General features: G+C 43.0%; 1 protein-coding gene across 2 annotated transcripts in view; it reads right to left on the bottom strand.

The window, feature by feature from the left end:
* Positions 1–26,739, bottom strand: part of KIF26B (kinesin family member 26B) — a 458,615-nt gene that overhangs the window by 66,392 nt on the left and 365,484 nt on the right. For both annotated transcript variants that reach the window (XM_030557033.1, XM_030557034.1), the window contains one exon: positions 10,569–10,728. In XM_030557033.1, coding sequence (XP_030412893.1) covers positions 10,569–10,728 — 160 coding nt within the window. The remainder of the gene's footprint in view (positions 1–10,568; positions 10,729–26,739) is intronic.

Genomic DNA, 26,739 nt, shown 5'->3' with positions numbered 1-26,739 from the left:
CCAGTAGTGTAAATCCAGAGTTATTTCACCAAGTGCAATGGGGCTGATATAGATTTACACTGGCATAACGAAAAGCAGAATTTGGCAGAAAGGCTCTATTCTGCTCTCACGTATACAAAAATAACCCGGGGGTAATTCTGTTGAAGTCAGTAGAGTTATATTCATATTATAAAACTAGGTATAAAACTGGTATAAGAGGAGACTCAGGTCTACAGCATTTCTTATGAAACAGCTTCCCTGTGAAACAACACTGATACCTCATGTTCTCATCTGGAAGAGCTTAATGTCCACAAAATGTAATTGAAGAGGTTTAAGGTTTAAGATTAAGATTGTGTGCTTATCTTTTATTTTCTTTGTTAACTATCTTTGCCATTTTATGTTTTATGATTGGTGGGCTTCAGCCAAAGGCCATTGAAGTCAATAGAAAGACACTGTTGACTTCAGTGGGTTTCCAGTCAAGCCCAATGAGAACTTTAGCATACATGTCAGAGAGAAAGGGACCTTTAAAATGTAACTAACTGATTAAGGAGATAAACTGGATAACAAAAGTTAAACCACCAGAGAATAGGACTGGACATTCCAAGTAATTGCAAGGTGGATTTTCTGAGGAAGGGGCCAACTGATACAGTCAAACCAGAAGAATTTCTTTAGTGTACTGAATCTTAACATATCAATAGACAGCCAGTTTTCAGAATCTCACAAATGAGAGATCTGAAAGACTTTCTAGACCATATATATTTGTCTAGTGCCGGCGGTGTGATACTATAAATGCTTTACAGATGTGTATGAAGATAAAGGACCCGAATGGAGCTACTTCAACTCACACCTGCTGAAGATCTGGTCCAAGGATCCTGCCCTCAAAAATCTATCCTTCACCAATTCACCATTATTTCATACAGTATATTTACCAGCGGTATGTCCAGCTTACTTATAAATTATTCTGCTGATGGGGTTTTCACCACATCCCTTGGGAAAATATTCCACTAACAGTCTTCTCCTTCAGCAAATTTTTCAGTGTAATTTTTCGTTTGTTTATTTTCATTCCATTACTCCAACTTAACTATATCCCCTTGCATCACCATAAATAAATTCCTCTCTTCCCTATGTATTTACAACAAAGCTTTATTTCTTTTACTCAGTCCTAATAAATAAGTCAGTCCCTCCAGACCTTTAACAATACTTGCTGCTCTCCTCTGAATTCCCTCTAGTTTGCCAACCTCTTTCTGGTACTGAGGTGCCCAGAACTGAACCCAATAATTTAGAGAGTATGCAGTTATGTTACATAGAGAGGAATTCTTCTCTCTTTTCTCTGCAATGTGATGCTGCTGAATTGTCTGCCCAAAATTACATTGTTTGTTTTTTTCATTTTTCATTTGAATGCAAACATCTAAGGTAAAAAACAAATTGAACTAAGCCTAATAAAAACAACTGCACCTTTTAGACAGTTTGCTACAACTAATGGCATTTATCTATTCCATGAACATGACTTTTTAAAATTTGTTCTATTATACATGAAATGAATTATTACCTCATTTGCATGGGAGAAAAATCGATTAATGCTTAATTGAGCCTGAACCAGTTGTGAAACAGGTGAGAATGTATGGGTGGATACCCTGATTGAAGTGCTATTAATGTTCAAGATAGCATTTTAATGAATTAAGCGCAAATTCATTTGTATGCAAAATCACTGTTAATGCCTAATTGAGCCTCAATCAAGTTATATTTGAGCAATAATTGCACATTGTTGGCTCACTTGTGCAATGGCGGCTATGTGCACGTTGGCCCTGGACCAACCTAGAATCCTTCCCTGATACAGCTGCATACTTCTGCTGGGAATGAGTATTTAAATGTAATTATTAATTCTCATTAAGTATGACTGTAAACCATGAACACGTAGCTTCTAATTTTCCTTAGTAGTCTATCATTATTTGCATATTACAGCATCTACATAAATTAATTGATTGAGTAGTTCTATAAAGAATAGAAAGAGCTAGATTGTGGGCCTGATTCTTTTCCAATATGTGCTTTGGGTGTAAACTAGGAGTGATAATATTAATGCCAATTGAGTTATGTAGTAAAATTGGTGGACTAGGGAAATCAGGCCCAGTGAATATGGCAGCTTACATCCACTGTGTTGGCTTTCTGATGTCTGGCATCACCAGTGTGAACCCCAGGCCAGAGATAGTCATGCAGCCTGACTGCTGTGACTTGTAATATCACTACTGAGACTCTGAGCCAGATCCTCAATGGGTGTAAATTGGCACTGAAGTGAGTGGAGCTACGCCAATTTACACCAGCTCAAACCTGAGCCATCAAACAATCTAAATGATACAAACAGCCCTAGAGCAAGTACCCATTGCTCACCAACACTAAAATGTTGGTGGCTGGTGAAGTCAGTATTTTGTTGTTCTCCTGCTCTTGATCTATAGTTCGATTTCCTCGAATGAAGTGTGCAGGTAAGAGTTTTCCTGCATTGACAAACTGCAAATCCCAAAATCTACTTCATGAAGATCCTTGGTTTCAAGAAGAAACTCTGCCAGAAATTCGAGCTGGTAAAAGCTTCAACCATATCTGTCATTAGTGAAAAATCCCTAAAAGTGCCTTTTATAGCCAAGCTACTCATTATCCCCACTTTGACAGTTTTGTGGTTCTCACCACTCTGTTACAATTGCATTTGTTGTTCTTCCACTTAGCAAAACTTCGAGTCGGTGTCAGTGAGTAGGCATCTAGGAGCAGACGTAAAATGGCATAGTTCTACGGACTGCCGTTCAAACCAGCTAAGTCTTTGGATCTTAAAGTCTACTTGCCAACATCATGCAAAAGCCTTTTGTTCTGAGTGACTAAGTAGAAATTATTCATTAGGGATTGGACATACCAAGTTTTCCAGCTTTTTTCCAACTTTTTCTAAAACAGTTGTCTCATATTAACCAAGATCTTTACTGATGGATCTCCCCAAGCTGGATGCCTCAGTGAGGGTTCTCCAGCCTTATTCCTCTTCCTGGAAGGGCTCATTCCTCTTTCTCCTTCTCTTCTTAATTCCACCCTGTGCATTGCTGCATCTTCAAGGCCCCAAGTCCCAGTTTCTTTAAGAGATCTCTCTTTCACCTTGTCTCCCTTCAGGAATATTTCTCCTTTCCTAGTCCCCTGGTTCTTTGCCAACTCTCATGCCTATATGTCCTCATCTCTCTCTCTCTTTTTTATACCTGTTTTATCTGTGCTCTGATTTCCATGAATAAATTTTGAACATTCACCTATTTCTAATGCACTAACAGTTATTTAAATTCATCTAATCACATCGGACTAGGGTGCTAATCCAAACCCACTGAAGTCAATGTGAGTTTTTTCAATTACTTCAGTGATCTGTGGAACATGCCCTCATCAAGGGGAACATAAAGGAGGTGACACAGACACATTCTGATCTCACATCAGTGTAAATCAAGAATAACTGAGGTAATTAGAGTTACACTAGTGTAGAGCCAATATAAATACTATTGAATTGCACACCTAGACTCAAGTAATAAATCACATGCCAGAGAGAGCTTGATTCTTCCCCCACTAAAATGAATGGCAGTTTTGTCATTAACTTCAGTGGCAGCTGGACTGGGCCCAGAATGCAGAAGAGGTACTAAGAGTTTTACTAAGCTGAGATTCGGTGGAACATCATAGCTGAAGACAGAGTTTGCATGTGCCAGTTCTAGTTAACAAGGATCTTAATGGTGACAGGAGCTCCGTCAAGCAGCAATCTCTGCCATTAAAATATTATTCCACTTAATTGGATTGATCTGCTGTTTATTAGCTGTTATTGTCAACTTTTCCCTCAACAGCTGCTCCATAAACTCTGTGGAAAATCTCCTTTCCCAATGGCATTGAGGGAGCCTGTCACTGCACCTGATTACTGACAGATTAAGGAGGGAGACTAATGATGAAGATAATCTATGATACAGGCAAATAGCATTGTTGTACATACAGCTAGAGATTTGGAGATGACCCTTCCAGAAATTTCCAATGTTAGACAAAACATATTTTGTCTGATTCTACACCAACACCATTTTTACAGTGGTGTAACTCCACTGACTTCAATGGAGTTACCCCTGATTTACTAAGGGAGAAGATGATCAGGCCCATTAAAGCCAACAATAGTGTCTGAGTTTGCCTCACATAACAGCCTGACTCTTCTCACACTCACACTGGCTTTACACCAGTGTAACTATATTGACTTCAGTTGAATTATTGCTGATTTACACCTATGTGAGAAGCTGAGTGTATGTTCTTCATCTTTGCATTCTAGAGGATAGTCCATGAGGAGCATTGCAAGAGGTATAATTATAATTTGAAGAGTGAAGCAGAACTCAGGGTAATCTCCAGCTTGAAGAGTCATATCCACACTAGTTCGCTGAGAGCCAGAGCACTAAAAATAGCATGTAGTTGCAGCAGTGTGTGTGGGGCTAGCCATTTGAAGTACATACCTTTCCAAGATGCTAAGTACATACTCAGGGTGGCTAGCTCCTCCTGCCACCATAACTACAGTTTATTTTTAGTGCGCTGGCTCACTGAGAGCTAGCGAGGGTATGACTCCTTGAGCTGGAATTTACACATCCAGCTCAAAGTGTAGACATACCCTTACTGAGGCCTCTGTGCTACTGGTCAGATTATGCGGAATCGTGTTTTGCATTGTTTAGTTTATGGTTAGCTGTTGTCTAGCTGTCCCCCTGTCCCTAGTGAACAGGTTTCACTGATATATTTCTGAAGAGCACAGAGAGGTATAAATCGAACTCATACAACAAATGCCATGACAATGCATGCAATACAACAGACGCTTCATCTCTGATTCTCCTCCCCTGCCAGCTTTTACACAGTTATATCTCCACTGGCTTCAAAGGAGCCATTCAGGATGTGCACCCATGTAATTGAGAACAAAACTGGACTCTTCGTATACATTCAAATAATCGTTTTTCCTTTTTCCCCATGACTAGAAAGGAACAATTTCAAATGATCAATTTAACATACCACATATTGTCTAGAGGAAATTCTTATACCATGATAAATTAGCTCAAAACTGTTTCCCCTCTTCCCTTTCTATAGTGATAGACTGTCTTTGGCCAAACAACAGGCCAGCTTCCCCTTGATTCCAATGTAGTCACACCAGTGTAAAAATGACATAACAATGAAGAACCAGCCCAGCCTATATTTGTATCAGCTTTTATGCAGTGCTTTTCACCCTGTCCCAGGGTCTGCACAGGTTCCTTCCCTCTCGTCCCCGTGCTCTGTGCTTAGGCTGGTCAAAGAAAAGGGTCCCACCGCCTCTTTCGGGTGTTTCACCCGTGTCTCTTTATTTATAGTGCTTAGTGCAATCCCAATTTGCCCAACACCAATCCCCACACTGACTCTTCTTTGGGTCTTCTCGCCCCTGAGGCCTCTCGCAGCCGGTAGAGACAGAGCTGCAGTCCCTCTATCTTCTCCCCGGCTAGCCTCCCACTGAGGCCTTTCTCTGGGCTTATATCTCCTCCCAGTCACCAGACCAGCTGGCTCCAGCTGATTCCCCTGAGCCTGCCCTCGTTAGGGCCTGCAGCTAAGCGCTTTGCTGAGTGTCTGGGCCCCTGCACTTGGCTGCCCTGCTAGGAAGCAGAGGAGGAGCCACCCCTTTAGCAGGGCTTCCAAGGGGTTTATACTCCTGCCCTGCCACACACCCATAGATCTCAATGCCCTTTACAAAGTGGGGTGGAGTATCAGTATCTTTATTTTATGGGAAACTGAGGAACCAATAGGGTTAAGTGACTTGCCCAAGTTGTATAGTAAGAGAGGAAAGATGGGTTTTATGGTTAAGGCACCAGACTGACACTCAAGAGATCTGGGTTCCATTCTTGGTTTTGCTGCAGATTTCCCGTGCATTCTTGGGCAAGCCACTTAATTTCTTTGTACCTCAGTTTCCTGCCTACAATAATAACAATACTCCTCATCATCCAGCGTTAGAGAGGCACTCACATATTGCAGCGATACTGGCCACCTATGCAGATTGATAAATATACAATCTGTAGCAGTGCAAGGAATTCCCAGGTTTCTTCACTCTCATCCACCTACCTACTGGACCATGCTGCCTTGCTGGATAAGCATCAGTAGCTCAACAAACAGGATGCTTCCAGTAACACAAACAAATGTAAAGTGTGTATTTACAAGACAAGATCTATTCAATAAAATAAAATCAGCTGAGATTTCTCAGAAAGGAATTCATATATCCCTGCACTTTTCTAAACACTGTTTTCTTGCATTGTCAAAGTCATTAAAATGTATAAAAATGATTATTTCCAACAAGGCATTATCATGAATTATCACCACTACTGTTGCCTAGCAACCAGAGTCATTTTTGAACAGTGAGCTCTATGGAGTTTGTGCAAATGGGTATTCATTTGAGGGTTTAAACACATTCATCTTTGAAATCAGGGGCAGATAACACAGCACTTTTGTAAATCTGAATGCTTTAAAACAGTAACAATTACTGCACACATCTTCACAAAACCTTCTTCCCATAGCACATTTAAAACATGCTCAGTGCTGGAGTTTCATTCCTCCAGCTTTTTTGGAGTGTGTGTGAATCTTTATACTTTGTATGCAACTATTTTACATTCAAGCAAAGGAAACAATCCTCTCCCACTCTTCTGAGGGAGATATTCATAATGTCAGAACCAGGGGACACTGATGAAATTGAAAGGCAACATTTTTAAAACTGTAGGAAAAAAATAACATCTTTCACCCAATGCATAATTCGCTGGAACTCATTGCCGCAGAAATCCTGGAGGCCAAGAGCTTAGTAAGGTTTTTGAAAGGACTAGATATTTATATGGATAATGAGAAAACTTAGAGTTACATCAAATTGGATAATATGGGATATATATTAATACTTCAGTGCACAAACGGATCATTAAATACATGTGGTGGTCTATTATGAGGATTCTCGCACCTTCCTCTGAAGCACCCAGAACTGAGCAGGATGAGAGGCAAGATACCAGGTATCTGATCTGATCTGAGAATTTCTACATTGTTATGTTAATCTACATTAACTGCGTTTATGCTGCAGTTAATAACAGTCTGTGTTATTGCTTCCAATCTGTTTTTCTTTGGCAAGAGAATCCGCTTCTTTGGCAAGAACTCCCTGGCTTCCAAAATTCCATAGCCTCATGGATATGAAGAAACATTCAAAGCATATTTAGGCACTAGAAAATATTTTTTCATGAAGACTGCAGACACAAGGCCATGTCTGTTCCTCGCATAAACATGCACACTGCACTGAAGTCAATGTAGCTGAGCTTGCTTACCTCAGCTATACATTTGGACCATTGTTTTTCACACTTCATCTTGCAGACATGGGGCTTGATGCAGCAGTGAATGGAAGTTGAGGGCTCTAAGCACTTTACAGCGTGGAGAATGGACTCGCTTCACTGAGAGAAAATGAACATCATTTGTCATTATCCGATCTAAGTTGTGTGGTAAGATGTGGCATAAGCCTGTTATGAGATTTTACAGTATATTGGGGTTCCCAAGAAACCATATGGAGTATATTGATAGATTGCCATATAAATACCAATTGCTGTTTAATAACACAAATACTAATAGGATGCTTTGTCTGTGTGCTATTTTATGGACATTTGCTGAGTCCACATACAACACCATACTGTCACATAAAAAAATGCATGTTAATATTACAGTACCATTTGCAAGTCATTAGTTCACACATATTTAGACTCACAGCTTACCCTAAACAATGAAATAATGTGTCATCCCAAAGAAAGGTAAAACCTCTAAGTTAAACAGGCTAGGCTGAAGCATGCAGAGTGAGAGACGACTCTAAGGCTACATCTTCACTACCCGCCGTATTGGCGGGTAGCAATCGATTTCTCGGGGATCGATATATCACGCCTCATCTACACGTGATATATCGATCCCCGAACGCGCTCCTGTTGACTCCCGAACTCCACCGAAGCAAGCAGCGGTAACGGAATCGACAGGGGGAGCCGCAGACGTCGATCCCGCGCCGTGAGGACGGTAGGTAATTCGATCTAAGATACTTCGACTTCAGCTACGTTATTCACGTAGCTGAAGTTGCGTATCTTAGATCGATCCCCTCCTGTAGTGTAGACCAGCCCTTAGAAAGGGGTGTTGTTAAGACACACATCTGAAGGAGAGAGGGAGGGGAGTGAGTGTACAGGTTATAACACCCTTTAGAACAGTGCAATCCACTCCCTATGATGTACCGTGGACACACCTCCTCGCCTCACCTTTCCACTCTGGGGCAATTGCGCTCTTGCTAGGGCATGGAATCACTCTCCCAAGCACAGGGACTCCAATTTCCCTAGCTGTCCAATGAGGTGTGCAAGGGGGGAGAAGCTCCTTCCACCCTCCCACCTCCCCTGCCAGAGCTACAGGCAATCTGGCCCAAACTATGTTAGCGTGTATTCTAATATGAAATTTAAAAGGCTCCTTGGAAAGTATTTTAAGAGGGCTGTGTCTCACTGACAGCTGGCAAACCATTTATGCTTTTCTTTTATCAACAGATTCTGGAGGAAATGCAGAACAAGGAGGAGCTTTAGCTGCTTTTCACTAGATAAACACAAACACGAGCAAGTGTGCTGGCATCTCTGAGTCTATGTAAACCCTAAAGAAGTACAGTATAACAGCTGGGAATCACTGCAATGAGAGCCTGCCAGAGCAGCAAGTAGAAGGCACTTTTGCTGTTGCCTTTCTCCTATGCACGCATTGCAAAAAAAGACAGCTGTTGTATTTGGTAACTATTATATGTATCTATAGTCCTAGCCTAGGGAGCATGACTAACAAACACCCTCTATCAGTCCTTCCCTTCAACCCACAAACATTGAAAAATAGATCACCTTTCTTGTCAAACATATTTTATGCTGCATTTTCAAGTATGACATATAGGCCATTTTCACATCAGAACTAGGCAAATGCTCCACAAGATGTTCCATGAATATTCAATGATATTTTTAGGAGCGTTCATTTGGCCCTTTTGAGTGTGAGTTCTGGTAACATGACTATTTGTGAAAAACAGATTTTAAGTTCACACAGCCAAATAATCATGAGAAACGAATGTTATATTAGATTTTCAAAAAAATTCACAACCAGGAAACTGATTACTAGAGTTATGATCATCCAAGCTAGGAAGAAAAACAAAGCCATTTGACCTATGTGACCAGTCACAGTTAAGCTTGAATTTTGAATTTCCAATACCAAGACAAAAATAAATAAAACTTGAGAATAACTTAAAATCATGAATAAATTTGCAAAAAGGAGTATCTGTTTGTGGACTCTGGACCGTAAGAAACATGAAATTCATGGAATGAATTATTTGTTATGAATAGCTCACACAACTTTCCCTGATACATCCTCCCCCTGACCCTCTTCAATGTTTCCTTCTGAATGGCAACATTCATCCAAACTCCACAGTATAGGATGCTAACTAGACGATTAGTCTTTGCTCATGACACTAAGACCTGAGAACTCTAGATGCTGCTACCTATGCTTTATGCACTCTACTAAGAAAGCCATATGATTCACAAAGTCCGAATCATTTAGGATATGGATAAGGAGCCTGTGTGACTGCTCACTAATGAATCCAAACTTGCTCTCAGACTCGCAGACATGACAAATGGCTGGAGACAATGATGAAGAAAAATGAGGACAAAACTTATCCTCTACGTACACATTTCCTCTGATTTCCCAGAAGCTAGTAGGAGCAGTACAGATGAGTTGTCTGGCATGACAAATGGAATGCATCTTTTTTGCAAGCTGATAAAGTGACACTCAGATTCACATAAGACTAGAAAAAAGTCAGGAAACTTTTGAAATGCAGTAACTAAACCTTGTAACAATGCGGCATTTTCAGTATGATGCATGTTTTACCTACTAAGAGAGGCTAAAATCCATTTTAGAAATAGACAATCATATGAGTTCCAGCTTGCAGTATCCTCCAAATTGTTCCATAAGAGGAGCAAAGTTTACTCCTGTGAAACAAATGGGGAGTTTGGCATTCTAACGCCTCAGATGCAAATCTTCAAGCACCTCTGGAGGCCAGGACCACTGCACCAATTTTCAGTCCCCGGGGTCTCCATGTCAACATGGCTCTGTCCCTACTGGCTGTTATCTTTGAAACCACCACCACCACCCTTCTTTAGGGGGAGGGAGGATTCACTTAGCGGGATCTGCTTCAGGAAAAATATAATGTTGACCAGGTCAGAATTGTCTTATATGTAGGGAACCCAAACTTGTGCAAGCACCATGTGCAAAGGAGATGGAGAAACTGCCCTGAGTATTGGAGGCACAAGGTTCAGAACTGAAATCGCTCTGCTCCATCTAGCTGGCAGATATCATATAGCCATGGAGCCCTATACACATTTTTCCATTTACTTCAAAGAGTGCTGGATCTGGCCCATAGTTTTCGATTATTCATTTCTCCATCCTTCCTGAGCACTGCTATTCAACTCCACCACAAAACCAAACAGCTAACACCAAAGAAAGGCACTAGCCACCACCCACTATGCCTAACATAGAATATCACTTACTTGTATGGGATGTGTTTGCTGCCATTGACGAGGGCAAGGATGACATTTCCGAGTGCTGACAGCGAAAGACAGAGTCCGGAGCCTCCCTCTCGATTTTTGCTGAGCACTTTCACACAGCTACCCAGGTCAATGAGATGTAAGCGGCTGCGACCTCCGGACACTGCCATAAATGAAGATTGGAAAGAAGGAGAGCAGTTAGCATCGTGCTCTGATGAGTTACTCTAAATGCTGCTCCAGGAAAGAGAGCTTCCCCCAAAAGCAAAAGGCATTTCTCATCATGACCTATTAAGGGGAAACAGTTCAGAAACCCCATTTCAGTAATGTGAGCAGTAACAAACAGTAGAAGTCCTGTTAACTCATTTCCACCACTCACAGCTGTACATTGTTGTTCATTGCTGACCTGTTTAAAAATTGCTGGCATTAGCAGTACTCACAATTCCTGCAGGCTTCACTCTGTAGGAGTCACTGTTGTGTCATTTTTTTGTTTGATTCCTCTAGTCCAGCAGTTCTCAAACTTCATTGCACCGCGACCCCCTTCTGACAACAAAAATTACTACACGACCCCAGAAGAGGGGGCTGAAGCCTAAGCCCTGCAGTCCCTGGGGGGGGAGGGGTGGGAAGAGAGGAAGGGAAAGGAAAGCTGCCCCAGGGCTTCTGCCCTGGGCAGGGAGGGCATGTAACCTTAGTCCCCCTGCCTACAGTGATGTCCTGCAAGCAGCCCTGCAGCAATCCACTCTAAAAAAACAATTCACAGTTGCTGCTGGCAGTCACAGAGCAGCTGCACTCTGTTGAGCGCCGTTTCTGGTGCTGTGACACAAGCACTGACTGGTGGGACTGCATCGTTTTGCAGGTACGGGATGATGAGCCGTGGCTGCAGAACTTTTGAATGCAGAAGGCCACCTTCTAGGAACTTTGTGCAGAGCTTTCCCCTGCCCCGCAGTTCAGCAACACAAAAAAGAGAGCTGCTCTAAAACTGGGGAAGCAAGTGGCGATCGCTATTTGGAAGCTTGCAATGCCAGACAGTTACCGGTCAATGAGGAATCAATTTGGAGTAGGTCAATCAACCGTGGGAGCTACCGTGCTCCAAGTGTGCAGGGCCATTAATTGACTTCTGCTATGAAGGGTAGTGAGTCTGGGAAATGTGCAGGACATAGTGGATGGTTTTGCCACGATGCGGTTTCCTAATTGCGGTGGGGCAATAGATGGCATGCATATCCCCATCTTGGCACCAGACCACCTTGCCAAAGAGTACATAAACTGAAAGGGATATTTTTCAATGGTGTTGCAAACGCTGGTGGACGTCAGAAGGGATGTTTCACCAACATCAATGTAGGATGATTGGGAAAGGTTCATGATGCGGGCATCTTTAGGAACTCGGGTCTGTTAAAAAAGCTGCAATCCAGGACTTTCTTTTCAGACCACAGAATGAACATTGATGACGTTGAGAAGCCTATAGTTATCCTGGAGGATCCAGCCTAACCGTTGCTCTCCTGGCTCATGAAGCCATACACCGGCTGTCTGGACAGCAGTAAGGAACGGTTCAACTATAGGCTCAGCAAGTGCAGAATGGTGGTTGAATGTGCCTTTCGTCATTTGAAAGAGTGCTGGAGAAGTTTACTAACAATATTGGACCTTAGTGAACAGAACATCTCCATGGTTATAGCTACCTGCTCTGTGATCCATAATATCTGTGAATAAAAGGGGGAAATTTTTCCGAAGGGGTGGGCAGTTGAGACAGATTGCTTGGCAGCCATTTTTGAGCAGCCAGATGCCAGGGCAATAAGAAGAGCACAGCAAGGGGTGCTGCGTATCCGCGAGGCTTTGAAAAGCTGTTTCAATAATGAGTCATAGTAATGTGAGCTGCTTGTCTGCATTGTGCTTTCCCAAACCTTCACCTGCCTTGTATCACTGTCCTTGTAAAGCCAACCCTGCACCCAAGCCCACTGCTTCTACTCAATAAAGAACATTTATTTCTCAAATCCATTTACTTTATTTAACAAACATAAGTAGAGAGGGAGAACAGAAAAAAAAAGATAACCTTGGGGAAAAGGGATTGTAATGTTGGAACAGGAGAAACATTTTTAGCTGTGTAACATAATACCTTATTCCAGACCATCAAAGGTCTGTGAATGGGCACCTTCTGTTCTTTGTACCATCCCCCGAGTTAAGTGAAAGGGGTAATAGATATTTCGCCCATACTTCAGGAAATGCTTGTGAGAGGGTGATTCTGCGCCAGGCAATGCCAGCTGGCTGTCCACCAGGATCTGCAGAGGGACTCTACCCTCCTGCCTCTGTTCCTGCAGTTCAACCAAATGCCTCAACATGTCTGCTTGGTCCCTCATAATCGGAAGTATCTCATCCTGCACCACATGCTCTTGCCCATTGGATGCTTCCCTCCTCTCCATGTCCATGTTCTTGAACTGTAAATCCTCCATGCTCTCAGCTCTGTGTCAGCTGTCCTGGAGGCGTTCATTATCTCAGTGAACACGTTCTCCTGTGTTCTCTTTCTCCTCCTCCTAATCACCAGAAGTCTGCTTTCAGGTGTTGATGACACTGACATTTCCAGCTGTCAGTCATGGGGAAAATAAAGGAGCCATTGTGCATGAATAAAATGTTTCCATAACAAGGCCATTTTCATAAAAAAAATCCAACCTTATTACACTAGGTGCAAGCCATAACATAATCAGAATCCGTAACCGTTCATGGTGCTCTTTTGCTGCTCCAGCCATGGTGAGTAGGCCCTCCCGGGTCATGGGTGACCACACTTTTAATGAAGTTTATGACAGGCTCATGTCAGGAGCAGAGGTAGCTAGTCGAACAATCGCCCCTCCCCATAGCACCACAGGAAGCTATTTATGAAATGGGGGGCGGGGGTGACGGAGACGTTTTCACTCCCAAATAGCGGAATCTCTTATGTGGGTCCCCAGTCCCCTCTCAGCCACTTTAAACCACTTACTGACCCATGCCGAGCACAGTAAAGGCACATTAGCGGCCACGTGGTTTGGCGATCTGGAATGTGTGTGTGTGTATGTGGGAGCAGGGAGTCTACATGCCCTTTTTTCTTGTAAGAGCACTTTTAATGAGAACTTTCTCCATTTCCTATGTGATATCAGTCTCCTGAGGGTAACAGAGGCGGAAAGGAAGGAGATGCTGCAAGCATCTGAGTATCGACCCAGTCCTTATGCTGCTACGTGTGTACCACAATGATGACAGCAGAATTAATTCAGGAGTTGCGTGGGAAAGTGTCCTGCCATGGTGGAAGAAATAAGACTGCTCTGCCCAGAAACCTTCGCTAACCCAGTCCACATAAACAGTCTTTTCTGGGGGCCACCATCTGCGTAGCTGGAGTGGCCTCTAGTAAGCAGAGAACCACAGCATTTCGTTTTTTCTTAACAGTAAACATGCAATAAAACCAAATGTGTGTGCCCGCTAAAGTTTAACTGGGTGTTGTAACTGTTGACTCACTAGAGGTGCCTTCCCCAGCATCACAGTTGGCCACCATGATGTCCTGTGACCCACAGGATTCCAGGGTTAAAAATATTTCCTGGTTCTTGGGAAGAATGGATCCATTGCTTGCCTGTCTTCTGTTTGCTTCATCATCATCCACCATATCATCCTTCTTGATGTCCCTAGACTCACACACACCTGTGAGGTGTCTGCGTTGCTTGCGGGGGTGCTGGTAGGGTCACCTCCGAGAATCGCATGCAGCTCGTTGTAGAACCGGCATGTGTGGGGTTCGGCACCTGAATGACCATTCACCTCTCTTGCCTTCTGGTACGCTTGGTGATGTTCATTTATTTTCACATAGCACTGCTGTGTGTCCCTCGTGTAGCCCTTCTCCCCCATTTCACAAATGATCTTTGCATAGATGTCAGCATTTTCTTTGCTGGATTGGAGCTCTGCTTGCACAGACTCTTCTCCCCATGCAGTGATGAGATCCACTACCTCCTGTGCAGACCAGGCTGGAGTGCGTTTGAGGCATGTAGTCTCCATGATCAGCTGTGCTCAAGCTGGCACATTCCCAATGTTGATCAAACAGGAAATGGGAAACCAAAAATTCCTGGGGCTTTAGCCAGGGAGGGGCTGTTTTCTGTGTACCTGACTGCAGTGCAGCAGAGTTGAGAATGGTCTCCAGAATGGTCACATATGAGCATTGTGGGACACCACTTGGAGGCCAATTAAGTCAAATTACACAATACTGCATCTGCACTACATCGCAGTCGACCCATGAAAATCGAATTAAGCATTTCGCCTCTCACAGAGGTGGATTACAGAAGTCAACATTAGAGGCGATATAGATGGATGTAAAGGACCCAGTAATGTAGACACATACATTAACAGGTTGACTTAAGATGACTTCCTTCAACCTAACTTTTTAGTGTAGACCAGGTTTAATAAACAAATTTCACAGATTTTGGGAGTACAGATGGAAGGAAGGAAGGAGAGCTCAAATTTTGGCTCTACCAGTGTTAACAGTACTGCTTTAAACTGTAATTCTACCCTGAAAAGTAAACCTGTAAAATCAGCATCGTACAGTTTCAGCATTTATTGTGCCATGCTGATTTCCTATATGTTCAGTTTACAAGTTGAAAGATGCATTTTCAACCTGTCAGCCCTGCAAACTCTACTTGAAGTTAAGTGCTTTAGAACACAGGCATCACCGCCAGAGATAATGGTTCTGCAGCCAAATTATGACCATATTTGCACTTGTGTAATCCCATGGTCTTCAATTTAAATTCTCAACTGCTCCTATATAAGCATATTAATCTTCAGTACAGCATACAAGTGAAACTGAGGCTACGAGCTCTCTTGTAAAACTTTGTACCAGTGATGATGCACAGGTAGAAAGGAACCTAGCTTGACTTTCCCAGGTTGAGTATGAAGGACTTGTGGTTCTAAAAGTAACATATTTTCGCTAGTAAAATGAGCAGAATTGATATGGAGTAATCAAGACACAAGCAGGGAACCACTGCCAGTTTTACAGAATCACTTTTCAGGACACAGCAGCATTTTAAAGTAACCACAATTTAAAGTACCATTAAAAGAACTGTTTACAGTCAGATTATTTTCGTAAATATTGTCCCTGTTATATTTCAGTGGTTCAAGGTGAGGAGCTGTATTTTGTACTAATTTGTGGACTGTTATATTGTAAAGCCTGCAGCAAACACTGAAAGACTAACCCTGCCATTTCAGATACCATTTGATAAATGGACCTGCAGCAGGCTTCATGAATGAATGCAGTATATAGGGAAGGTGTGGTGCCCGCAGCTTGAGGAACTGTGGTACTGTGCGTGGTTACTACAGAGATGCGAAAAAAATTCATTTGAATATTTTATTCAATTACAAATGTCATTTCAGGTCTACTGAAATTATTCATGATTTCAGATCAAATTCAATAAATAGTTTAGGCCAAAAAATGAAAACATTTTAAAAAATCCAACATTTTGTTTTGACATCTTTAAAACAAAAATGCTTTGACTTTTTGTTTCAAAACAACATTTTGTTTTGAACTTCAGCTACATTTATTTAAAAAACAAACAAACAAAAAAGGGCAAAAAAACTCAAAAATTAGACCAACTCCTCTCCCCTAAATTCCTCTTGGGTCAAACAGACTGAATCAAAGGCTGAATTTTTAGCTGCAGTTTGTCCATCAAGACCTGATCACTATTGCTCTGACTTATTTTGATTCAATGAAAGGCATGGAGGTTGATTAAAAAGGAATGGCTGGCTTATTGGCTTTATGGACACATTGGGAAAAATGCTATTGGTGAGAATGTAATACCTTTACAATGGGATCCTTTTAGAAAGAACAAAGTTATCAGTGCAGCAGCATACAGAAGAGGTCCGTGGTTAAAAATGAAAGTAAAAATGGCCACCAATGGAAAAATGGACAGTTACCACTTTGATGAGAAAAGGAGGGGATTTGAAGTGCATGTGGAAAGGCTGTAGCAATATTTTTATGCAATGGCACTGAGCATTGTTCTAAATGGTTTATCAACAGACATTTTCTTTCCTGAAAGTTTTGTTTCCATTAAATATTGGCTGATATGAACTATGAGGACTTGACTTAAGTGCTTATGAACTTAAGGTGCTTCCGGCAGCACATTTCCAGGGGCGGCAGGGATCCAGCATGGGAGCTGAGAACCAACAGGGGGCCCTGGGAGCTGTAGTTCCTTGGTGAGCTCCCTGCCTATAGAGCCAGCCCTGGAGCAGGGAAAGAACTACATTTCCCAGAATTCCCTTGACAGTAATCAACAGGAAAGGGAGGGAGGGAGGTAGCTGAGACCTCATGCTGCAGCTTGCTGTGAATGGAGAGCTCACTGCTAGAGTGGGGTGGCACTGGGAACGGGAGAACAAGTATGTCCAAGGAGTAGAAGGCTTTGGCCCAGACACCCCCAGACTGGATTAGGGATACTGCTGTGACTTCACCTTGCAGCCCCTAAAGAAAGAATTGGGTGGACTAAATGGGCAGTGCCCCTCTCTATCTGAAGCCTAGCAAGGGAGGTACGTGGATCTCACTAGAATTTAAAATGAAAAGTAAGGGAGGGGAGGCTCTGGACCTGGGCAGCTTTAGGTACAGTACCAGGCTCGCAGGAGGATTTCCATTCTGAGCCATGGAAGCAGAAATTGACTTTTCCTTTCCAGAGTGATCCAATATTCAGAAAGGGAATCTAGCACCTGCCTTCCAGATTTGAACACCCTCAAAATTCAGATGTGCTCAAGCTCAATTTGGGAAACTGTTACTTCATTTCTCCCAAATCAAATATACTGATCCACTGTAACTTGCTGTAGAAAAAGTAGATAAAATTGAGCAAGAAATGCTTCCCAGTGGTTATTAGGACTGGAATTGCTATTTTCAACAGCCATTGCCCTTTTTTTTTGTTTTTAGTTTTATTTGTTTAAAAGGAAGACAGTGATATTGCATTGGCAAATTCCCCATAGAAAGAAAGAGTGGAACAAAAGAATAATAAAGGCACCTCGACTTTTCCTCATTTATGTAGGACAGTCTTATAATATGCATCCAGATATCCTCCAATCACACAAGCTGAAAATTGTTCCACTTTACTGCAGTTCTGTAACCATATGGGAACCAATCCTGCCTGTGTTCTGTGCACATCCAAAATTCCTGCTGAATGACCCGCTGTCATAAACAGATAGTTCAGGGTTAATAGAAAAGAAGTACTTCATGTCTCTTTTGACTGTAAAAGGTTAACAAGTTCAGTGAGCCTGGCTGTCACCTGACTAGAGGACCAATCAGGGGACAGGATACTTTCAAATATTGAGGGAGGGAAGGCTTTGTGTGTGCTGTTAGTTTTTGGTGGTTGTTCTTTCTGGGTTCTGAGAGCGACCAGACGTGCAACCAGGTTTCTCTCCAATCTCTCTGACACAGGCTCTTACGTGCTCAGAACAGTAAGTACTAGGTAGATAAGCGAGTTAGGCTTATGTTTGTTTTCTTTATTTGCAAATGTGTATTTGGCTGGAAGGAGTTCAAATTTGTATTTGGCTGGAAGGATTTTAATTTGTACTTGTATACTTAGGCTGGGAGGGTATTCCCAGTGTCTATAGCTGAAAGACCCTGTAACATATTCCATCTTTAATTTACAAAGATAATTTTTACTGTTTTTCCTTCTTTAATTAAAAACTTTTCTCGTTTAAGAACATGATTGTTTTTTTTATTCTGGTGAGACCCCAGGGGACTGGGTCTGAATTCACCAGGGAATTGGTGGGGAGAAAGGAGGGAAGGGGGAGAGAAAGGTTAATTTCTCTCTGTGTGGGAGAGAAAGGTTAATTTCTCTCTGTGTTAGCATTACTTTCTCTCTCAGGGAGAGTCTGGGAGGGGGAGAGAGAAGGAGGGGGGAAGGTGGATTTTCCTCTCTGTTTTAAGATTCAAGGAGTTTGAATCACAAGTGATCTTCCAGGGTAACCCAGGGAGGGGAAGCCTGGGAGAGGCAACGGTGAGGGAAAGGGTTTACTTTCCTTGTGTTAAGATCCAGAGGGTCTGGGTCTTGGGGGTTCCTGGGCAAGGTTTTGGGGGGACTAGAGTGTACCAGGCACTGGAATTCCTGATTGGTGGCAGCGCTACAAGTACTAAGCTGGTAATTGAGCTTAGAGGAATTCATGCTGGTACCCCATCTTTTGGACGCTAAGGTTCAGAGTGGGGAATTACACCATGACACCCGCCCTGGGAGCGATTTACCAGTGACCCAGGGCTGGGGCGGCAGGAGGATGCAGTGGGGTGGGGGAAAGCCCAGGGATCGGGTGGCATGGGGGTACAGGTGGGGGGGTGCCCAGCACTGGGACAGCAGTGAGGTGGGGGGGAGCCCAGGGCCAGGGTGTGGGGCAGTCAAAATTTTTTTGCTTGGGGCAGCAAAAAACCTAGAGCTGGCCCTGCTTATGAATCACTTTATACCCCAAGCTGACATCCTAGCTGCAAGATGTACAATTCACTTCAGAAAACACAAAAGAGAAAATGTATCTGGTTTTTGGCTTGTCCTAAATTGCTGTCCACAGCCTTTCATTCTGGGAGACATCTGTCAGGAGAGAGAGTTATGTATGTAGAAATCCAGAACTAAGAACTGTGTCTCAGAAAGAAACTTGACAAACTCAAATGTAGTATCTACTGCTGCTTTGAGTCCATCAAGAGAAATGCATAGCAATTTGAGAGAGCCCCTCTATGTATCATGCAAAGAAAGGAAGGAAATCTCAGCCCACAGGTGCAGGAGTCACTACACCAGGAGGACATCAGAAAGATGGATGGATCCATGAATTTATTATCCGTTATTTGGAAACATCACATCAACCAGAGCTGTGTTTCATCAATAAGCTGAAGTTCAGGTGCTGTGGTATGAGGACATGCAGCCTAGGCTTGTATGTACCACAGAGGAGAAAGGAATTCAACAAAAGGAAATCATTTTCACCTAAAAACGTAGAACAGCATTTCAGCTATCTGAATGGAGAGTGGACTCCTACAAAATCTCTGTGCAGCTTCCTTTGGAATTTGCTAGTTCCGAGAACACTGAACTGAGCCTCTTTGTGTCCTACCCTTTGGACTACAGCAACAATGGCTCCAGAACCTCTAGACATCATTTCCCAGTCTGCACAGGAATGGGGGCAGGAACAGGGACACAATAGATGGGAAATTCCTACAAACGCCAATGAGGAGCTTCGGATAGAGTGATTTTTATGAACAGTTTGCTGAGCAAAAGACTGCACTGTCCATAAGAAAGATCCTCTTGGTTAATGTAATCCAACTCACTTTTTCACACGGTGTATGAGAGATTGTATCCTTATTCTTGTTGTTTTTTTTTTTAACTCAGTTTGTCAGTGGAAAGTGATTATTATGGAATATAAGAGTAATATCCAAAAGTGCACAGCTTCAGATTCTGGTTGAATTTCACTGATCACCACCAAGAAAAAGTGAAAATGACAAGTTTGATGATTTGAAGTTAATTTTGGTGGCCAGATTTGGACGACCGTACTAAAATTAGTCAAACTGAATCATGTAGCAGGCACTGTATTATGCAATGGGTTCTCTATGGAAGTCAGCTACTGAGCCTTGGTGAAGATTATGCATTGATATTGTTGAGAAGAATCAGTGGCATATGTTTAGTTGCTGATGATGATTATTCCAAGTGGCCAGACCTGGCATACAGGACAAACACTTCTGGTACTCAGACCACTGGGCATTGGGAATATGTTTCCTGCATATGGTTTGCGTGAAGAGAGCATTTCAGATAAACAGGCTAAGATTGTTACTGAGGAACTTCAGATTTTTCTCAAGAGAAATTCAGATACATGTAAAGATCAGCTGCTCATCATTCAGTAGCAAGTGGACCAGCAGAACATTCTGTGCAGAAACTTAAGAGAATCAGCAAGTCAAAACAAGACTTGTTTTTAGGCTGACAGCACCACTCACTCAATCTGGGATCTGACGTTCTCCATGCTGCTTTTTAACTGTCTGTTACAGCTATCCCCTATTCCATTTTGTTTCTTACAGCTGTCCCCAGACTCCATTTTGTTTTCTGTTCTCCTGTGGCCGCCCTTCCCTGGCTGTTAAGTTGTTTACCAGGGCCACTGCCCTTCTCAAAGGGAGGGCTCCTTAAGTTGTTTAACAAGAGCCATTGCCCTTCTCAAAGGGATGGCCACTTGTGCTGCGTGCTAAGTGGGACCACTGCCCTGTTCAAAGGGTTAGTCCTGTTATCACCTCGTTGAGCCTGGGCTTGGTGTAGGGTAGGCAATGTCCAGAGCTGCAAGACCTAATGTGTTTTTAAGATCCTGGGCATGAGTCATAGGCCTCATGTGCTCTTGAGTCACCTATTGCACAGGACTATGTCCAGGCATGTCTCTGGGCTTACCTTCAGTTTTTTCCCTGTGCCCCCTCCCCTGTGACAGAGGGAGCCTATCAGGATTACTGGCGGGAAACTGCCCAAGTTTGCCTTTAAAACCAGACATTTTTGAAACACACCTCAGAAAGGTTCCTGCATTGCTGCCTGGTCTGATCAGCCAGGGGTTCTGGGGGTCCTTTCTCCGCTCTCGTTTTATTTTTGAGCATACCCCCGTTTTTTGAACACCCCCCCCCCACGAAGAACGAATTGCTACCTGAGAGATCTCCTGATTATTGAGACTGTACCGAGCCCTCCTTGCCTCTTCTGATGTTGCTGCTGCTTCTGCCTTTGCTGCTGCCTTGGGGACTGGTAAGAATCCCTCTGTAAAACTTTCTATACTTTTATTTTATTATTTTAGCTGCTGGCTCTGTTTCCCCAGCACACAGACTCAAGCTAAACCTTGGTCTGTGTCTTAAAACCTCTCTTAAACTCCAGGGCTCTTTGTCGCTAAAAATAAGTTTGTGCCGCTGCTAAGCTCAGTTCCTGTGGGCTTTGCCTTGGGGCTCTCTGCTTTCAGCTGTATCCACCGCTGTAGCCACCATCCCTTGGCTTCCTTGGGAGCTGGGTCCTGGACACATACCACTCTGCCCTCTGTAACCTCCCCATAGCATAAGGTGCACCATAGGTCTTGTTTTTTTTTAGTTTAATAAGTCATAGTTTGTTAAGATTGTAGAGCTTGTAAGTTTCAACTGCCTTGTTATAGTTTACTGTTTTGTTGCTCCGTATAGTTGCTTGTTATAGCTTTGCTTAGAATTGTGATATTTGTTGTTTTGCCTAGTCATTGGTTAAGATCGATAAGGGTTTTGCTACTTAAATTCGCCTTCCTGCTGTCCCGATCTCTCCCTGAACTTTCCCGTGTCCGTTTTTCCCCCGCTCCAATCTCCCCCTCTGTGTGCTCCTCCGTGTCTCCCTGTTATAACCCCTTGCTGCTTCTCCCCCTGTATAACTTCCCTAACCCTTTGCTGCTTTTCCCCCGCATCTGCACTCTCTCCGAACTTCCCAACTCCTTGCTGCTTCCCCCCCGCGTCTGCATCACCCTCCGAACTTTCCAACCCCCTTGCTGCTTCTCCCCCTGTGAAACTTCCCAAACCCTTTGCTGTTTTTTTACCTTTGTTTTTGGTGTCCGCTGGTTGCTTAAACCTCTCTCCAGCCCTTCTTTACACTTCTCCGCTGCCCCTCCCCTACCGGAGATCACCATCACACTGCTCCGTTGTCCTTGCCCTGCAGGGCTTCAGAGTCTCTCGCTGCTTCCAGCCGCTCGTCTGCATACCACTAATCACTCACTCCCCCGCCTCCTGTTTCTTGACCCAGCCTTTATATTGATATTGTATTGTTGTACTGTAACTCACATTTTACTTGTAATTATAACACCCCATTGGTTGCCTCCACTTTTCTGATATACTTTGTATTTACATTGATGCCACTGTGTTACATTGTGTATCTAGCTATTAACTCATATAGAAGCTACCATTTTATTTTGCATTTCCTTTGGGTACGCTTTGCATTTCCACACTGTATCTAGAGTTGCTTATTGACTGTACTGTATCCCATTGTGCTGAACCCCACTTGTTGTAGCCCACTATTAGAACTCCCTACACTGTTCAATAAGAAGAACCCCCCCCCATCGTTGTCTATTGTAAACACCCTATACACCCTATCCCATCGTATTTCATTATTAAATTCCCACCACTTCCTTTTTTTTCCTTTAATAAAGAAATTAATTGGAACCCCAGCTGTGTGGTAATTGCTCCCCAAGATCCCATATACCTGCAGGCAGGGACATTAACCACCAAAAATTCTGCAATCCGAAGTTAGGCGGCAGTTTTTGCTGAAGATGAGATAAGATGAATACCATAAAATTTCATTGTGCATGGCCAGCTTGACTCTGCAGTACTGACAATTTTAAAAAAACACAAAACTTGTAACATCGCAGGCATAATTCCATTGATTTCAATGACACTGTGCCTGCTTCTGACATTAATTACTTCTGGACTATCATGAATCAGGACTGTAGGTAAGTATAGTACCAAACTGTCATTTTTACAATCACTTTTCTGAACACAACCAAACTTAAACTCTTTGATCTTTGACTCACTAAAAGCTGCCTTTTTTTAAAAACCCTGTTGGCTGAACCAATACTATCATCTTGCCATTGTTTTCTAAAAACTGCTTCACTACAGCAAACTAGGCTCCGATCATCACTAGGAACCCTTTCCTAGCAAAACCCTTCTCCCCCCCCCCCCAAAATGCACACTCCTCCAATCATCAACTAGATCTGAACTCCTTGGCTTATTAGGTCACCCAAATATGGAAACATTCCATCAGAGTGGTATGGCCTGAAAGCAAAACCTACCTACAACTAAGGAATGATGCATCTCCCCCATTATAAATCTATGAGATCATGCAGTCTTTTAGAATTAGTCATTAAAGCCATCAGGAAACAATACATTTTACTCCACAGCTCTTTTTAAAATTGTATTTGAATACAGGTTGTGTGTGTGCATATGTAAAAAGCATGGAGTATTAAATGACTTTAATGGTAATGCTCTCAAAACCAGTCCACTTCCTTCTTAACAACCACATAGTTTGAGCATTCAGTCTTTGTTTCCACTGCAGGGTGGTTAATTAATAAACCTTTAGGTAACTGAGTTTTGGCTGCCAATTCCACAGGGGTTATTACTTAAACACATGCAATCTCCACTTTCATTTACGCAGCTGTAACTCTTACATTTTAAATACAGTACAGTATATTTCAATACACTGCATTCAAACTTTAGGCATAAATATGGCAATGATGTCCACTCTTTGGATATCTTAGATTGTAGTCTGCTCACCATCACAAATAGTCTGTAGAGATACACAAGCTGAAATATTCACAGTCTCTGCAGTGCTATTTAGGCCCAAAAGAACTGTTAGAGAGGAGTTTTTTTGAAGAAATTTTGTCATCAGAAAATGCCAATTTAACAAAACCAAACCTTTTCACAGGAAAGGGTCAATTCTGATCGTTTTTTCAAAGCTACAATGTTTTGAAAGTTTTGAAATTGTCAAAATATTTTGTTTCAACATTTTTTAAACAAAATTTTTTCTAGTTTGAAACAATTTCTCATTTCAAAATTTAAGCTATTTATAGTAAAAATAAATCAAATAAAAAAGGTCAAAATTGAAACAAAATGTTTTGAACTTATCAAAACAAGACATTGCAATTGACCTGAACTGATTTTTTTTTTCCAATTTTGGTTGGCGATAATTTGAGATTGACTTTTCATCCTGATTCAGGATGGGAATGTTTTTTGATATCCTGACATTTTTGGAACACAGGAAAATCTTTACCGCTCTGCTCCACTAAACATAATTTTAATAAACCTGCTGGCTCCTTATTGGATGCTGTGTTAGTATCCAGTGCAACATTCAGCCAGCAGAGGGCTTCATAATCCCTTTCCTGTTCTGGATGAATAGGGCCCTACCAAATTCAGGGTCCATTTTGGTCAATTTCACACTCATAGGATTTTTAAAATTGTAAATTTCATGATTTCAGCTATTCAAATCTGAAATTTCACGGTCTTGTAATTGTAAGGGTCTTGACCCAGAAAAAACTTGTGGGGGGGGGTTGCAAGGTTATTGTAGGGGGGTTACGGTATTGCTACCCTTACTTTTGCACTGCTACTGTCAGAGCTGGGTGGCTGGAGAGCGGCAGCTGCTGGCCGGGAGTCAGCTCTGAAAACAGAGCCGCTGCCAGCAGCAGCACAGAAATAAGGGTGGCAATACCATACCATAGCTTCAGAGCTGGGAACCAGGCTAACAGCCACTGCTTTCTGGCCGCCCAGCTCTGAAGGCAGCGCAGAAGTAAAGGTAGCAATACTGCGACTCCCTAAAATAACTTTTTGCAACCCCCTTGCAACTCCCTTTTGGGTCAGGACCCTCAATTTAAGAAATGCTGGTCTCCCCCGTGAAATCTGTATAGTATAGGATAAAAGCACATGAAAGACCAGATTTCACAGTCTGTGATGCATTTTTCATGGGCTGTGAATTTGGTAGGGTCTTATAAATGAAATACTGGCAGAGGTTAAAGAGGACCTGGGCTCAGGAGGAGCTGGAGGTTGGGTATGAGCAGGGGTGGCTCCAGGCACCAGCATAACAAGTGCGTGCTTGGGGCGGCAAGCCGCAAGGGGCGCTCTGCTGGTCGCTGCGAGGGCGGCAGGCAGATTGCCTTCGGCAGCATGCCTGCAGAGGGTCTGGTGGTCCCGTGGCTTCGGCAGACCTCCCGCAGGCTGCCGCCGAATCCGCGGGACCAGGGACCTCTCGCAGGCAAGCCGCCGAAGACAGCCTGCCTGCCGTGCTTGGGGCAGCAAAATAGCTAGAGCCGCCCCTGGGTATGAACAAGAGCAACCAGGAGCTGGCTGCAGAGAGAAGTATGGACAGCTTGGGAGATGGGAATGAAGGGCAGAAAGCCAGAATGGGAGCAGCCCGTTGCTTGGAAGGGGGGCAGTGTTAGTGATGAATACCAAGCAATGGGCTGCAAAGGCAGGAGTTGTTTGTATGGTTGAGTCTGAACAAGGTAACAAGTCAGACACAAAGGACTGGACTCTGACCAGCATGCTGTTGGCTCTAATGCAGGTACTCCTGGCACCAGGACCATGTAGCCCTACCTTTACTGCCTGTACTGTTCGGCCCCACAGGGGCTAGATTGGGAGCTGCTGGGTGTTGTGTTTACTATCTATTGTTCGTAACTCAAGACCACAGTGCCATAGGTAACAGCAATATTTGTTTCTGGCAGCCCGAGTAAAGCAACTCTGTATTCATTGTCTGGCAAGCGTTTATGGGAACCCAAAAGGTCAAGTGCTGGGAATGGCGACAGTGTTTGCTTCTGAGCATGTGGGACAGCTGGCAGGTTGCCATGCCGGTATGTTATAGCATTCACAGCGACTTGCTGCTCTGGGGACTGCTACAATATGTGCAACAGGCTCTCCTGCAACAGTTCTGAAGCATTTTTGTCTTCTTGGTACGTGGCTTTCCCTATGCTTTCAACAGACAGAAATGCCTTTGTAAAAGCTCTTAGAACCCCCTTAAGGGCTAATTCTGTAAACAATGAAAACAAACGGGCTTGCAATTTATTTAAACAAAAAAGATAAAACAGGTCCAGAGCCAGAAGTCCTTAGTCCCTCAAAATCAATGGGAATTTTTCCTGGGGAAGTACTGAGTGAGAATTATTGTTTTTATTTATCATTTGCATTAAGTAGTGCTACCAAACAAGAGCATGTCCTCACGGTGCCAGGCACTGTACAAACACACAGCAAGAGGCAGTCCCTGAGTCAAAGAATTTGCAGTCTAAATATTATTTGTTTTACAATAGTGCCTAGAAGCTCTGAGATGTTGACCTTATTGTGCTAGGCACTATAGAAACATGTAGGAAGAAACAGTCCCTGCCCTGCAGAGTTTATCAGTCTACATGGACACGATAGAGAAATTAGTATTATCATCCTCAATTTAGGCTATCCCCTACTGATGAAAAGAACCTTCAGTCCCCATGGTCTTTTGATCCTTAGCTTCTGTGCTGAGACTCCCAGCAAGGGTGATAATTAAGGCCAAGTCTGATGGTGTTTTTCATTTCGATGTACAGACCCGTCCATTAATTCATATCACAAAGGCAACTGAACAGCCAACAGATAGCAACAACTTCTCATCACTAATGACTTGGGCTCTGCTGGCATTTTCAACAGAGCTATGCTAATCAGCTAACGTACACCAGGAGACAATTTGGCCCCTAGTCTTTTCAAGGACACCAGTTA

This window comes from Gopherus evgoodei, chromosome 3, assembly GCF_007399415.2.
Source record: "Gopherus evgoodei ecotype Sinaloan lineage chromosome 3, rGopEvg1_v1.p, whole genome shotgun sequence".
Lineage (NCBI taxonomy): Eukaryota > Metazoa > Chordata > Testudines > Testudinidae > Gopherus > Gopherus evgoodei.
Note: the sequence above shows the minus strand (reverse complement) of the source record. Positions and strands in the feature narration are given on the sequence as shown.